This window comes from Nesoenas mayeri (assembly GCF_963082525.1).
Source record: "Nesoenas mayeri genome assembly, chromosome: 11".
NCBI classification, from domain to species: Eukaryota; Metazoa; Chordata; class Aves; order Columbiformes; family Columbidae; genus Nesoenas; species Nesoenas mayeri.
In genome coordinates, this window is record NC_137563.1 from 18,393,603 (window position 1) to 18,407,709 (window position 14,107).

At 39.7% G+C, this 14,107-nt stretch overlaps 1 protein-coding gene across 3 annotated transcripts in view; it reads left to right on the forward strand.

Moving 5' to 3' along the window:
- The window catches only part of SCAPER (S-phase cyclin A associated protein in the ER), a gene marked incomplete at its 3' end in the record, with an annotated part of 144,675 nt that overhangs the window by 113,599 nt on the left and 16,969 nt on the right, over positions 1 to 14,107 (forward strand). For all 3 annotated transcript variants that reach the window (XM_080351439.1, XM_080351438.1, XM_080351437.1), the window contains 2 exons: positions 7,530 to 7,767; positions 10,875 to 11,024. In XM_080351439.1, the coding sequence (XP_080207565.1) occupies positions 7,530 to 7,767; positions 10,875 to 11,024 (388 nt within the window). The remainder of the gene's footprint in view (positions 1 to 7,529; positions 7,768 to 10,874; positions 11,025 to 14,107) is intronic.

The window sequence follows — 14,107 nt, forward strand, 5'->3', positions numbered from 1 at the left end:
ACAGATGCCTCTTTCATTCGTGGTAAATAGCAGCAGGAGGCAATGCAGCCTGTCCTGTCAGAACCCAGCATTTCTCATTCTCCAACTCCATTGATACGTGTTTGAGCACCAAACGTGCCGTATTATACTCCTCTGTACGTCAGAGTAAGTAACCACTCTGATCATAAAACTTCTGGAGTTGGTACTGAGAGGAAGAGAATTCTACTAAGTACTACCAGTGCCCTGACACTGTAGCATCAGAAGGACGTTTTGCCAAAATAATATCAGTCTTTCACCACTTTTGCGAGAGCAATTCTGAATTGTTCCTACTATGTATCCTCCTGTACAGAATGTTTCCAGGTTGGGAACTTCTCTGTGCTCCTCAATGGTGATCATGGCGGGCACAAAATGATGAGCTAGAAAGGGCCAAGTACGGTGTGATCCTCCTCCTTTGCTTTCAAACACCACCAGGCTGCTCTGAACTTCACTGCAGCTGTGAGCTGTGATATCCCCAGAGGGCCAGAAGTTCAACACTCCAACTTAGGCTTTAAACAATTAGGAGATCCTGTCCTGTGGGTACAAAGTTTGTTAGGCCATTGCTGGAGCTCTGGTGTAGGATGAGCTGTCAATCCAGACTTTCCTGTCTTCCTCACAGGAACATTTCTTAAAATTCCCAAATTTAGTGGAATGTTTCTAAACCAAGCTCTGAATTGATACTCAGTGTTTATTTGGACAGTTACTTCATGGAAAACAATTCTATAGGCAGGGAAGAGATCTCAGTTAACTGCCTTCCTGCTCATACCTATACATCAGGCAAAATGTCACAACAGTAATGATTATGAGAGAATAGCCTCAAATTGTATCAAGTAAGTATGTCAGCATTAAGTATTAAATGAGGTCTATGGTCTATATAATGCAGATTATAAAATTTTAAGACAGAACTAAGATACTTTTTTCATTCTTGTGGTAGACTTAGAAAAAAAATTCCAGAATCTTGAGTTAGGCACAAAGCTAATGTAGAAACATAAATTGGAGGATTCGCAATTTTAATGTCATTAAAAGATATTGAAATGAAGGAATCCATTCTGAACATATGTTATATCTTATTATGAGAGAGGGATTTTTCTTTTCATTAATGGTCTAAGTCTTTAAAAAGATTTAACTTTGATATTGATCTTCTCAAATGATAGTTTGTGCTGCTGGCTGATAAATGCTAGATTGATTCTTTTAATTGAAGTTTTGCTGTGGGTGTAATAGCACATTTTCCAAACACTGTGCAATAAGTGTAAAATAGAATTTGTTGAAAATATTAGTGACTTGTAAACCCATGTGAACCTTGTTTTGTTAAGTTTTATGCTCTTATCTGTTATAAAGTGAGAATCAGTGAGTGTGACTTGAGACCTATCTTTCTTATGCTGTGTTGCATCCATTACTAACAATAGAGGTGAGAGCTCCTTTCTCTCTGGGTTTAAAAAAAAATGTATGCTTCACTATTTTTTTGCTCACCATTAGGAGTAACAGTAGCCAGAATTGAAAACAGAGATATTTTTATTGACCTGAAATAAACCAAATATTAAATAGACTTTATACAGAATAACAGTGTTTATATAGCCTTATACATTTTTCTTGCAGTTTGTATCCAGTTCAGATGTCCAGCAGCAATGTTCAGGACGCTAGCCTTGCTTTCCAGAGTTTATTATTGTAACTATGAGAGACAAAAGGCCTATTTTGGGCCTTGAGCTCTGAAGACACCTATGGAGCATGCTTGGCTTGTAAACACCAGACAGAGAACAATGAGCAGGCATGGAAGGCAAGGAGCGTTAATAAAAATATGGCCATACTGCCCCAGTTCACCCATCCCTAAAAGCAGGAGTGAAGACCAAGTAAGACAATATAGGACAAGTCCTTCATCAGATCTTGCTTATGTTCCTGCCTTTACCGTACTGCCCAGCATTCATCAGGCCTATATCCCTTTTTCCCTGTAAGTCTCCAGAACTAAGATTTCTGTCCAAGAAGGTTAGTTGTTACTGCATGGAGGACTATTGTTAATGTTTTATTTTGCTTTTGCCCATCAGTATGAATGAAGAAATTCATATTAAGCACAGAGTTAATGCAAACAGCAGGAGGAAACTGTCAGCAGGAGTGCAGGGCAAGGGTTAATCACTGAGAAGGAATGTTCTCCTGAGCAAGGTAGAGTGGACTAGCAATAACGCAGACACAAGGAGGAAAGGGAGTTGTGTATTAGGAGAATATTACAAATAAAAGGCCCTCAAATCATGTAGCTTCTTGGGACGTGAACTTTTTCAAACTTTTGCTGTTTCCCTGATGCAAGAAATGTCTGCAAGCTCCCTCATTAATCTGGGAAAATAGAACGTCATAGCAGTACAGTAGCTAAATTGTTACTGTTATACGTTATCTCAAAACAGTAGTGGAATACATATAAATCTGTGTCAACAGCTAATGAAGTTGTGGAATACAAACTGCAGTGGCAGAAAGCTGCAGATATATAGGGCCTGGTCCCGGAAAATAGTGACTTGTCATGTCACAGATACGTGAGGAAGTAGGCTGGTCTGTTTTCAGTTTTATTACGGTAATTAAGATAATGTCTGTTTTGGCTGCTGGCTGGTGAATCAGATGCAAGTCTGTCTGAACACTGGTTGTGCTTCTAACACTTCCAACAGACAGCAGGTCTAGCAAGTGCTGCAAACTGACTACAGCTTGTTCTTGAAATTACTAAAGGTTTTGAATCATCACTTTTACACAGTACTGTGATTCCTGGCTTGACACTGTGAATTACAACAAGGTCTGGCAGGTGCTAAATACTTCTTTAGTCTTCTTTTATTATTATTTTGCCTCTTTATTTTGACATCTCTTTCTAAATAAAATAATTTAGAAGCAAAAAGTGCAGATGATAGTTTTAAAATCTTAATAATAATAATAAAGAAGACTGTATTCTAAGCCTTTGAAAACTCATGTTTCCATTTGGCTCCATGTTTTTAATCAGGAGTATATATTTCAAGTACACAAACATTATAATGTATACCCTTGGAGAGGCTTGTCTGCTTGTTAGCTTAGTCGGTTTTTAAAACAATATATTCTCAGATATAAACAGTTTGCTTATATTGAAGCTTGGAGAAATTGCAGTTTTATACTTGTTCTGCAGAGTATGCTGTTTCTCATCAAGTTGTATTGAATTCCTGTTTTTAATAAATAGTGGTGTATTTTAAGCAATGAAGTACCACTGTTTAGTATCTTTCCTATGATGGATATATCCACATTTTTAAGTTCTTAACCCATTTTTGTAAGTCATAAAGCCCGTACCAATTCCTGAGACTCCTTGATGGCAGAAGCTGAAAATCATAATGGCAGCCAGTAATGAAAATTCCCTGCATTTCATTCAACTTTTCTTTTTAAGATCCTGCAGGTTGTTTGACTGTAATATAAATATTTGCCTGTTTTTCTGTGTTAAATATAGAGACCTGCTACAGTTTGAAGGCCTATCTGTTTGCCCAGCTATATAAGCCAGTGTAAAAAATGCTGTAAGTCTTGCTTCCGTTCAGTAATGGATTGACGGGGGTTTGTCCATACTGAATGTTTTACTTTGGCAGCTGTTGCAGGCACAGAGAGTGAGCTCTCAAACTGGAGAATTAGACGGAGGCACATCCGTAGGAATCTCTTAACTTTAGTTCCTTAAAACCTAAGTTTCTTTTATGACATTGTCATCTTACGATTTCAGGGGTTTTATGGGTTTTTACTTCAGCCTGTGTCCTGACAATTAGCACTGAGTTTTCACTGGCCTTACCTCTGGGGTGGACTAAAAATCCGCTAAATGTATGAAATCCACTGTTGTACAGTCTTGACCAAAATCACTCAAAGCAGCATACGCAATACGTGCTTTATTTTCCGACATTTCATATACATTTTTTGTTCTGCTTTAAAGCCCACAGCTAGTATGAATAACATCTTTTACCTTTTTATTGTAAACATTTAGGCTTAAAGTGATTATAACTGACAGTTAAAACCAACAGGAGCCACTGGCCTGATCACATAAACATTAACTGTAATATAGACAACATCAAAAATAAATGTTTCTAACCTCCTTCAATCCACCAAACCTAGCAGACAGATTGTTTTATTTATTGTGTTTTTAATAACAACTTTGTCCTGTGGTATAACTTTGAAATTCCTGGTCTTTTCTGTGAAAAAAAGTAACGCTTGCATTTTGAATTATTTTACAATTGCCTTTTTTATGTATATTTTGATTCATTCACTGCTCAGAGCAGCACAAAATGGTAAAAGGATTTCATCCAGCACTGTAAGCTTTTTCATATGGAATTCTTTAAAAATAATGATGGAGTGAGAGTTGAAAGCAAGCTAGCTTTAACCTTTGGTAAAGTTAGTCAGTCTTCTCATGGCATATAGTCACCGAAAAATTCTGTGAGGTATCATGTACAGTAATTAATTTGGGGTTATCATTTGACTGGGGGTGTTTTTTTCTGTTTTGCACTGTTGAAAAAACTAAGATTGAAACCAAGAAATACTGGTTGGCAGAGGAGCTGAGCTCTCATGTGATACTGTGGAAATAAACATTCGAGTTACTTGAGTGTAGCTAAGTGACGGTTAGCACATTTTGGCTACTGCGTGCTGCAAAATAAATAATTGGGCATCACAGGCTGGTTTAAAGTGAGGAATACTAAGGAATCCACAGCCACGCAAAGCAGGGTAGACATGGTGTTCCGGAGCTGTTAGCTTGCCCGCTCTGTGCGGCCGCCCGGGCTGGTCCGCGCTCGCAGCCGGTCCAGCGCCAGCGCTCCAGGGAGCTGCGCGGCAGGAATCCGCGCTGGCACGGCCAGGTGAGGGCTCAGGAAGCGGCTCTGCTGACTCCATTCAAACACACTCACTTAAAAGACCACAGAGCTTCAAAATTAAGATTTTGGGCACGGATTCCAGGCAGAGGAAAAGGAAAGTAATGCCATAAATTGTTGTGCAGCATAGCTCCACCCAAAACAGAGCTCTAGTGTTTTTTTGTACTTTAAAAATGCTTTGTGGAGTAAATGCTAGGGTCGTTACGAGTGTTACAAAGCAGCAGCTGAATGTTTGTAGGTCATCTTTTGCAGTAGGTAAGTGGCATCAAATCATAATTTTAATCAACTTTTAAATTTACTTCAGCTTGTCTTTCAAATGCTATTACATATATTTTGAGGGAATCCTACGCCGATGGCGTTCTGAAGTGCTGCTGCAGCTGGTTTTAGGGCACAGTTTCTCTGAGGATTGTAAGGAGTTCAGTTGGCTATCGGAGTATGAAACAAACACCCCGTTTTTGGAACCTGTACAGTAAGCTCAGACACGTTCACCTCCAGCTGACTGGCTGTGAGTGGCTGACCACTGACTGGCAGAGCTGTTGTGGGGGTGACTGGTGGTAATGGGGTCACTGGTGTAGCAATACAGGCACTGGAAAACAGGCGAAGTCGCTCAGCAGCCTCGCTGAATAAAGCAGCCGGATGTTGCTCATGTTTTCAGTGCCCACTCATGCTGCCTTACAGAGAATTGTATTAACGAGAAGATACATAGATACTCGCCTTGAAGTTTGCTGTAACTGCAAAGATGGTGTTTCACATGACTGTTGCTTTTTCTTCTCTTTAAATATTGAAGCTATATTTGAAGTTAGCCAAGTACCAGGGTGTTCTTTGGGATGTGGAGAATCCACGTTGGTTTTCCTGCTTTGCCTGTTTCTCTCTCTTTCTTTTTGGTCCAAGAAAGCAATGATGTGCTGTTACAAATAGAAATTCTCATTGAGAGATGACATGTGAGTCAGTGCTTTCTTACCTGTTTTTTTTGCTTCACTAGAAAAAGTGAGAATGACAGAATGATAGTTGCCAAAACCTGGTAGTCACTGAATTTGTGGTTTAGTTGCTCCATTGAAGACAAGTGTCTGTGTCAGAAAAAGGAGGATTAGTTGACCTGCCTTGGATCTGTGCTGGAAACTTCCTTGGGCAGCGCACTGTGTGTACCAGAGTGCTGCAAGGGCTTCTGCTGCAGACACTGAAAAGGTCATCCGGAGCTGTTCTAGTCAAGGAAAAGCTCCTTACTGATTGTGGTCAACAGGAATTTTCTGAGCCCTCCAAGTGTCCAGTTGTTTCTGTGTTCAGCTGAGGTCTTCAAAGTTACAGCTTATTTTAGAAAGTGGTTCTTGTTTCCACTCTTTTCCCATTTCCTCTGCTTTTAGTTGTTATGAAAAGGAAAAAGACCCTCATCTAATTTGTCCTTTTATAACATTTTCTCATATCGCCTGTCATATTTTCCTTCAATTTAAAAAAAATAATATACAGACTCAGTCTTTGTGGTCTATTTTGATATTGACACATTTCTTTTTTCTTTATTCCTTTTTTTTTTTTTAACATGGAAACATAATAGATGAAGTAAAGACCAGATTTTGATGTACCATATTTTCAGTGTTACTGTTCACTGTATGTTAATATTTTAGCGTTTCCTTTGATTGCCAATGTAGACTAATCGTATTTCCATAATGAAGTTCAAGTGATTTACGTGATGAATTTGAATTAGAATTCAGAGTATATAAAACTTGTTGAATTATTTTCTGTGCTTTATTTTTTATTTGCCTGCCTTCTACACATTGTTTAACTTCCGGAGTAGTGTCAATCTCTGTCTTCCTTAGTAGAGACTGTCCTGCATCATCTTCTGGGTGATTAATAACGTGAAAAAACAGAAACAGTACAAATTGCGGAGGAATTATGAGAGTTTGAATGTGAGAAGGGAAAGGGCATCCTGACTTGTTTGCCTCTCTATCCTGATAGCCTAGATAGCCAAAAACCTTCTCCATTATTCTACATGCATACCCAAAAGATACCAAAGAAACGTAGTTGCCGTTTGCACAAGCTTTGCTGGTTTGTCTCGAACATTTCATACTTATTTGTGCTTTGCTGCTGTTCGGTCTCCCATAATAACATCTGACTGAAATAAGCAGTGTGTTTTGTTAACTGCTCGACCACTTCATTCTGAAATTCCTGCAGAACTATTTGATTAAGATCATCTGGTCCTAGTAACTTATTTTGCTACTTAGGTAGGCAGTTTGTTCCCGTGCCTGCAGCCCATCAGCGAGGCACTGAGGGGCTCCGGGGACTTCTCCCACCTCTGCTGGCTGCTGCGGCAAGAAGGAAAGATGGGTGTAGGCTGCTGACCGAGACAGAGCTCGCATGGAGCCCCTGAGGCATCCCCAGGCTTCCAGCTTTAAAACTCTTGAATTTCTCGCGCTGGTATCACGCACCCAGTTTGGGAGCAAAGACACCAGCATGTGCAGAGAGATATTTAAAGATACAGCTGCAATTAAAGAGAGACGAGACGGTGCCCTGATTATTGAAAGTATTTTCTGGAAATGTTGTGGTTTCTTGACACATGAGACATCAGGTTTTTTCATTTTTAGCAGTTTACTGTTTTTCTGCCATTTGGCTTATCAGAAGTACTGCATCCTGGGCAAGTGTTCTCACCGAGTGCTGCTCTCCTCCTCAGATGGTTTAATGTTTTTTTGACAGATCTTGGAACATATTTGATAATACACGTCAGGACCCCACAGGACTAACAGCAGTTCTTCAGTCTACGGATCTGGTTGGAGTCTTGCATATGCTGTACTGTGTTCTTTTCCACGGGACAATTTCAGATCCAAACACAGCCAGTCCCAAAGACAGCTACGCCACGAACACAATCCAGGTTGCCATTCAGAGTTTACGTTTCTTCAATAGTTTTGCTGTTCTCGATCTGCCTGCCTTTCAGGTAAAAGATGTTTTAAAACTTTTGCTTAGCATGAAAATGTTAATTGCTGCCTATACTTTCAGAATGAGATTTGTTTTTAAGATCTTAGTTGTTGAAGGAACTTTCACAATTAAATGTTGAGGGTGTTTTCATGCTTAAGGTTGCTAACTATTGTTATTTCCACTGTATAGCTATGCAGCCTATTTCCTAACAGCTATGGCAAATGAATTTAAGCAAAAAATGAGAATTCGGACTGTGCTAAATGCTGAATCCCATCCATTACTTCTTCTATTTAAAACCCCTCACTTTTAGCATAGTACTTTTAATATTTAATAAGCCCCCAAAATGTAAAAAAGTCTTGGTCAAAAGCATGAAATAAGTGTTTTTCTAATGTGAAAGGACTTGCTTATATTATTACCACAATTCACATTTTTCAGTGCTTTCAGTGGCCACTTACATTAAGATTGTACAACTGAAACTGAAAATCAATTCATATCCATTTTTTTAATCCAAGTAAATTATATTGTCTAAAAATTGGAAGTTTAACTTTTCATAGTTTTTTTCTTGAAAAAAATCTCAAAAAATCACATTTTGAGGCTTCAGAAGATAAGTCTTTTCTTATGTTCTTTTGTGAACAGATATCTAGTGTAAATGACTAATTTTGACATACAAAGAAAATACAAATACTAGTGTGTTTCTCAGATAAATTGGCAAAGCTGTTGTGTTGTTAATATAACACACCTGTCAAAAAGTATTGCTTTGCAAAACACGTTTAGCAGCATCAATCTTACACAATTCATAAGTTTCTGTTTCATTTAATATGTAATTTGTATATAAGTCGTACCACACACTCCAGCTGAAGTGCATTAAACTCAGAGAGAGCTTTGCATGAGCAAGAAATTTAGTATACGGTAAAAGTCTCCTTCAGTTCATATTTCTTGACTTTGATTTTTACTACATTTAGTATCTCTGATAACAACAACAAGCAATTTGCACATGGCAACATGCATCGCTATAGATGCGGTTGCAGGATCCAGTCCAGTCATGGTGCTGCGGGTTTTTTTTATGAAGCACAGAAACTCCGATATTTAGTGGAGTTTCATGTAAAACGCTCTTACACGCACCCATTAGCTGCCTTTTCTGTCTGTAAGTCAAGGTGTATCCAAATAGTTCTCTCCTACAGCTTAGCTCTTGGTTCCAGACTGGCAGTGGATATTACAGGTGTACAACAGGGAGTAAGACTTGACTTGGGGCAGTTACATCTCGTAGGAGGACTGTGACAAATAGCACCGGCTGAAGGGCCGTTCTACTGGTACCTCAAGAGACAGCTATTAGTTTTTAAAGCATAAGTTTCCACACATGCTGTCTGCATTTATCCCTCTACCAACTACCGTTATATATGAGTTTTTATAGCAAGCCATCAGTATTAATTCCCAGATCCTGTGATCTGCATTAGTTTGTTCTACATAAAACACTGCAAGATAGTAATTGTTGCATAAAAAGTGGTAGAAACTAACCAGTGTGAATTCCTTCTTCGGTTCATCCATGCAAGGCTCCACTCAGGAAGTATCTGCTTAGCTGCTGTACTGAATTGTGGGCGTAATACCGTTTGTGATGGACAGACACGCTCGTGTAGTCTCAGCAGCTATCCCTTTCCATGTATTAATGGGATTTGTTTCTGTAATGTTAAAAAATCAACGTGCACCTGAGGCACTTTGCTGTCCATTCTGCTAGCAGACAGCAGAGGGAAAAAGCGTAGTTTATGTACTGTCTGATTACTATCTCTAAGGAGTAGTTCTATCATGTAATAGTAGGACTATAGGATAGGTTTTTTTGATTAACAGAAGAGGTCTGGTATTCTGGAGTTTGTATTAGCACAGATGGCTCATGGGTATATATTTCATTTAATTTGACAGTCTAAACAATTGAAAGATGGTAGTGAGAAACAACGCAGGATCCTGAGCTGATATTAATTCTGGTGAAAAAGGAAGCATAGTTTCCTTGAAAAATTAGTTTAACTTTTATACACAAACTCAGGTGCCCTTTGACCTGTTGTTATCAGGGAAGGTTAAACCCAGAGTGCCAGGTCACAGCATGCGTGGACAGCACTAATTAAATAAGGGCGGACCTAAGGACACGGCATTTACATGATGTAAAGCAGGAAATGGTGGCTGTATTGTGCGTTAAAGTTTGAAAATATACTAACGCTTGAGGTTCAGCATGGCAAGTATCCGCAGCTGAGTCGGTTTTAATTGTCAAGGATTCTGCTTTTGCTGGGCAGATTTGGAGTATGCTAAAACTAAACTGCGTTACAGACTGAGACGTATGTGTTTGTACTTAACACAGGCTACAAGGTATAAAATCAAGAAAACTCTCAAATGGAAGAGATTTTCTCACAGGTCTGCATTGCTGTTTTCTTAGAGTTAGTAGACTGAGTAGACTGTCGTGCTCATTCCTTGTGCTTTAGTTTTCCCCTTTGACCTTGTGTCGCTCTGTCTGTTTGACATGTTTATTAAATAGAGGCTGTAGGCTGCACAGATAAAATCTAATTCTGAATCTCCACATTACAGCAATTTGCCTACTTTTAAAAAGCATCCCAAGAAGCTTTGCAGCTGAGTCTTCTCTACTTTTGGATGTTTCTAACTTTTTTTTAATGTTTGAAAAGCCATTATTTGTTATTAATCTTTGTATTCCATTCAGAGCTTGAGTTATTAATGAGAAATGCATTTTGCTCTTCTGCAGAAATGAAGATGGTTTGGTTTCTTTTGCATATTACTAAGAAATATTATTAGCATTAAGTTTTCCTGGAACATGCAATGTATGTCAAATGAACTGGTCAACCTAATGCTACACTGAATGTCAACTAAGCAGAATCCAATTTTTCCTGTGTCCTTCTGAAATTCAGATGTATTCTTATTTTTGTGGCTTTTAATGTTATAGTCCAGTTGTAAACGGTAAGTTACGGAAAGAAAAGAGCTGATTCTGTCCTCCTCCAAAGTCATCGCAACAAAGAACATAGTCTATACTTTGCAAAAAAAAAAAAGGATGCAGTCGATGTATGTGTAATTCACACGTTTTCTACAATATACTGCTGGACTGTAATTTCTGTTTCTTGGCCTTTTTTTCAGTCTATTGTGGGTGCTGAAGGACTGTCCCTTGCATTCCGGCATATTATCAGCTCTCTGCTGTCGTACTGTTCCCAGCATACCTGTGAAGGATTACTACATGAAGTCATTATCTGTGTGGGCTATTTTACTGTAAACAACACAGATAATCAGGTAAGGCAAATGGAAAAGGGGATCAGAAGTTATCAAGGGCATATTTAGTCATGGATCCCTCAAGGAAACTAATCCCCTCAACGTTGTTTTTGAAGCATTTGGGATTCCTGTGAGCACAAAATACATGCGTTTGCAAAAGAGAAGCTGAAGTTGCATCTTCACTCAAAAACATTTCGTTTTATGTGGCCATAAGCAAACTCCATATTCTTATGCAGTCAGAGATGCTGACATTGCATTAATTTTAACCAGCCTTACTGGCTGCCAAGATATTCTTAGCAACTGACATTTTTAATTCCAAGTTAATTTTGTGTCAGGTTGGTCAGATGGCTGTGGTACCCAGGTAAGCCCTCGTAAAGCCAAGTAAGCTAGCCTGCCGTGGAGATGGGCTCGGATTCCAATGTAGCCATATCCCTGGTAGCCAGGGCCCTCTCTTAAGTTTAAGCCGTTCTTGTCCTTGAATCTTTTTAGTAGTAAACCAAATACTCTGTCAAACAAACAGTGGAAATTCCCCTTTAGCTTCCTTGCTCGTTGTCCACTTTTGTCAGTGGCCTTTGTGACTTTTCATACTCGCTTATAAAATAACACAGACACAGAACTTCAAAAATATTTCAAGTGTTTTGGTCTTAAAAATCTCCGACTTTGCTCAGCTTGTATGCAGCATCTCAGGGTGCATTGGGCAGGGTAGAAATTGGCACCAGCTCTTTATTTTTCAGTGTGTGAACCTGACCCTGGATTCGTAGAAGCGGTGTTATGGTGCCTACATCTGTGGTGTGATTCAGTTGAATGGTGTGTTTTGTGAAGTTACTCATCTTGTTCTCTCTCCGTACTTGTAACACCTGGTTCCTGGTTTTGTTCAACTTCTGGGGTGGGAGTTCAGGACGAGGAGCTTTGTGCCCTCAGTTAAGCTGACGAGCAGAAGAAAGAAGTGTTACAACTTGTCAGCAAAGTTTTAGAGAAAAGCTGTCCAATAACATTCTTAAAATCGGAACATCACAGTATCTTAAAGCTGACACTGCCGTCAGAAGTATTATATCATTATATAGCGGAGTTATATAGTGTTGTTTCTGTGGCTTTGGCCACAGCCAGAGGGAGGATCCTGCCGCCTTGCTACCCTGTGCAACCAAATCCCACTCAGGATCTGGATCTGACTGCGGGCAACGCTTTTTAATGTGATTGTTTTGAAAATCCTTGTGACATTGCTGCCATTTTCTTATTCCCACTGCGACACACCGGTCGTGCTGGCATCCAGAAGTGCCAGCAAACGATGTTGTCTTTTCTCTGCCGTCCAAAAATTTCCTTTTCTGGCACACAAGTATAAACAGATGTGATTCATTGCGTGGAGGACTTACAGCTATAAACGTGCCAGGAATAGCACAGAAGAGGGATTTCCCACCAGCGATGTCAGCGCGGGCTGTGTAGCGCCTGTTGGTGCTTACGCCCTGGGGTGAAGGTCCGACCCCGGCCAGCAGCTCCTAACCCCGGCACAGCTGCTGGGGTGCTGCCGGCGGGTGGGCAGGACACCAAGGACATGCCCGGGGTCTGTCTGTGGGCGGGCAGGACACCAAGGACATGCCCGGGGTCTGTCTGTGGGCGGGCAGGACACCAAGGACGTGCCTGGGGTCCGTCTGTGGACGGGCAGGACACCAAGGACGTGCCCAGGGTCTGTGAGTGGGCAGGACACCAAGGACGTGCCCGGGGTCCGTCTATGGGTGGGCAGGACACCAAGGACGTGCCTGGGGTCTGTCTATGGGTGGGCAGGACACCAAGGACGTGCCTGGGGTCCATCTGCAGGCGTCCTTCCCAGCCAGGGCTCTGGCAGGGACTTAGAGTCTTCAGCTTGTGCGCTTGGGGTCAGGGTCATGTGCCATCATTAATCTACCCCTGGCCTGAGTTAATTTTCAAGATGCAAAGGGGGCTTCTGCAGCTCTGAGAGACAAGGTTAGGTCTTTGGTTTAAAAAAACACGGTATGTTAGTACTTCTCACACACTAAAACTGTTTTTTTACGGTGTTTTGCTTTGGTGGTACTATCTCAAGAGATGGCATGATGTGCTTAACTTCTGATGTGATTTCTGATATTCCTAATGAATAAGTTTTTAACTGAGGAAGTGGCATTTTGGTTTGATTTCTTTTGTTTAAAAAAACATTTTTAAGAACTTGTGGCGTTCCTCACTCGGGTACTTGCAAAATGCAGGGAAGGTTTTTTTAGTAAAAGGAAGTATTTTTCATTTTACTACTAGGCAAAGCAGTACAAGTTGCTTTCAGTCCTTATTTTCAGGTGCTGTTAGTGTTGTGACTTCCAATAAGGATACGATGCCTTGATGAGAAGGAAAGTGCTTTCAGTTCACTCAGTTATGGTTTAATTTTTTATTGTATTATGAGCTTCCAATTTTTTCTTTCGTTGTGATTCATCTGCAGAGTCCTACTAAAAATAAAAAATTGCTCTCGCAGTGAAAGCTTTCAAACAGTAGGCTTGGACTCCTGGAAAGAACAGCATCATAAAAATAGATACATTAGACTTGAGCTATGAAAACAAAATTTCCATAGAGCCTGATTGCTCTTTTTATTTAGTAGTTCAACAAACTTTAAAGGAGTCAATAGCTGTTGTATTTCAAAGCAAATTCACATTATTCTTGCAGTCAAATGGGCATTTGTTTTGAAATGTCTGTAGTTTAAATAACTCTTTTCCTCTCTAAATTTATGTTTCTTATTACAAAATGTTTTCATTCCTTTCAACTCTTGGAAATAAAAAAAGAGCAGATATTTGTTTGGAGTTTTTGGTGTGCCTTTTGTAATTCCTCTGTCTGCACAGATCAGCAGATAAATATCCAAACCAACATACTGGAATCAAGAAAAAAAGGCTCTAATTATTAAAAAAATTTGCAGTTTCCAGTCTGGAGAATAGCTAGCTTTCTAAAAAGGAAATTTTACAGCCCATCAACCTCAACATTGACCTTCTGTAGTAGTACTGTGATTTAAGTAAGTGAATTATTTTCACTAGGCAGTCAAAATAATAAAAGGGCAATATCCTAAATATTTCACGTTCATAGGAAAAATCTTCCAAGAGCATCATATGCCAATCATT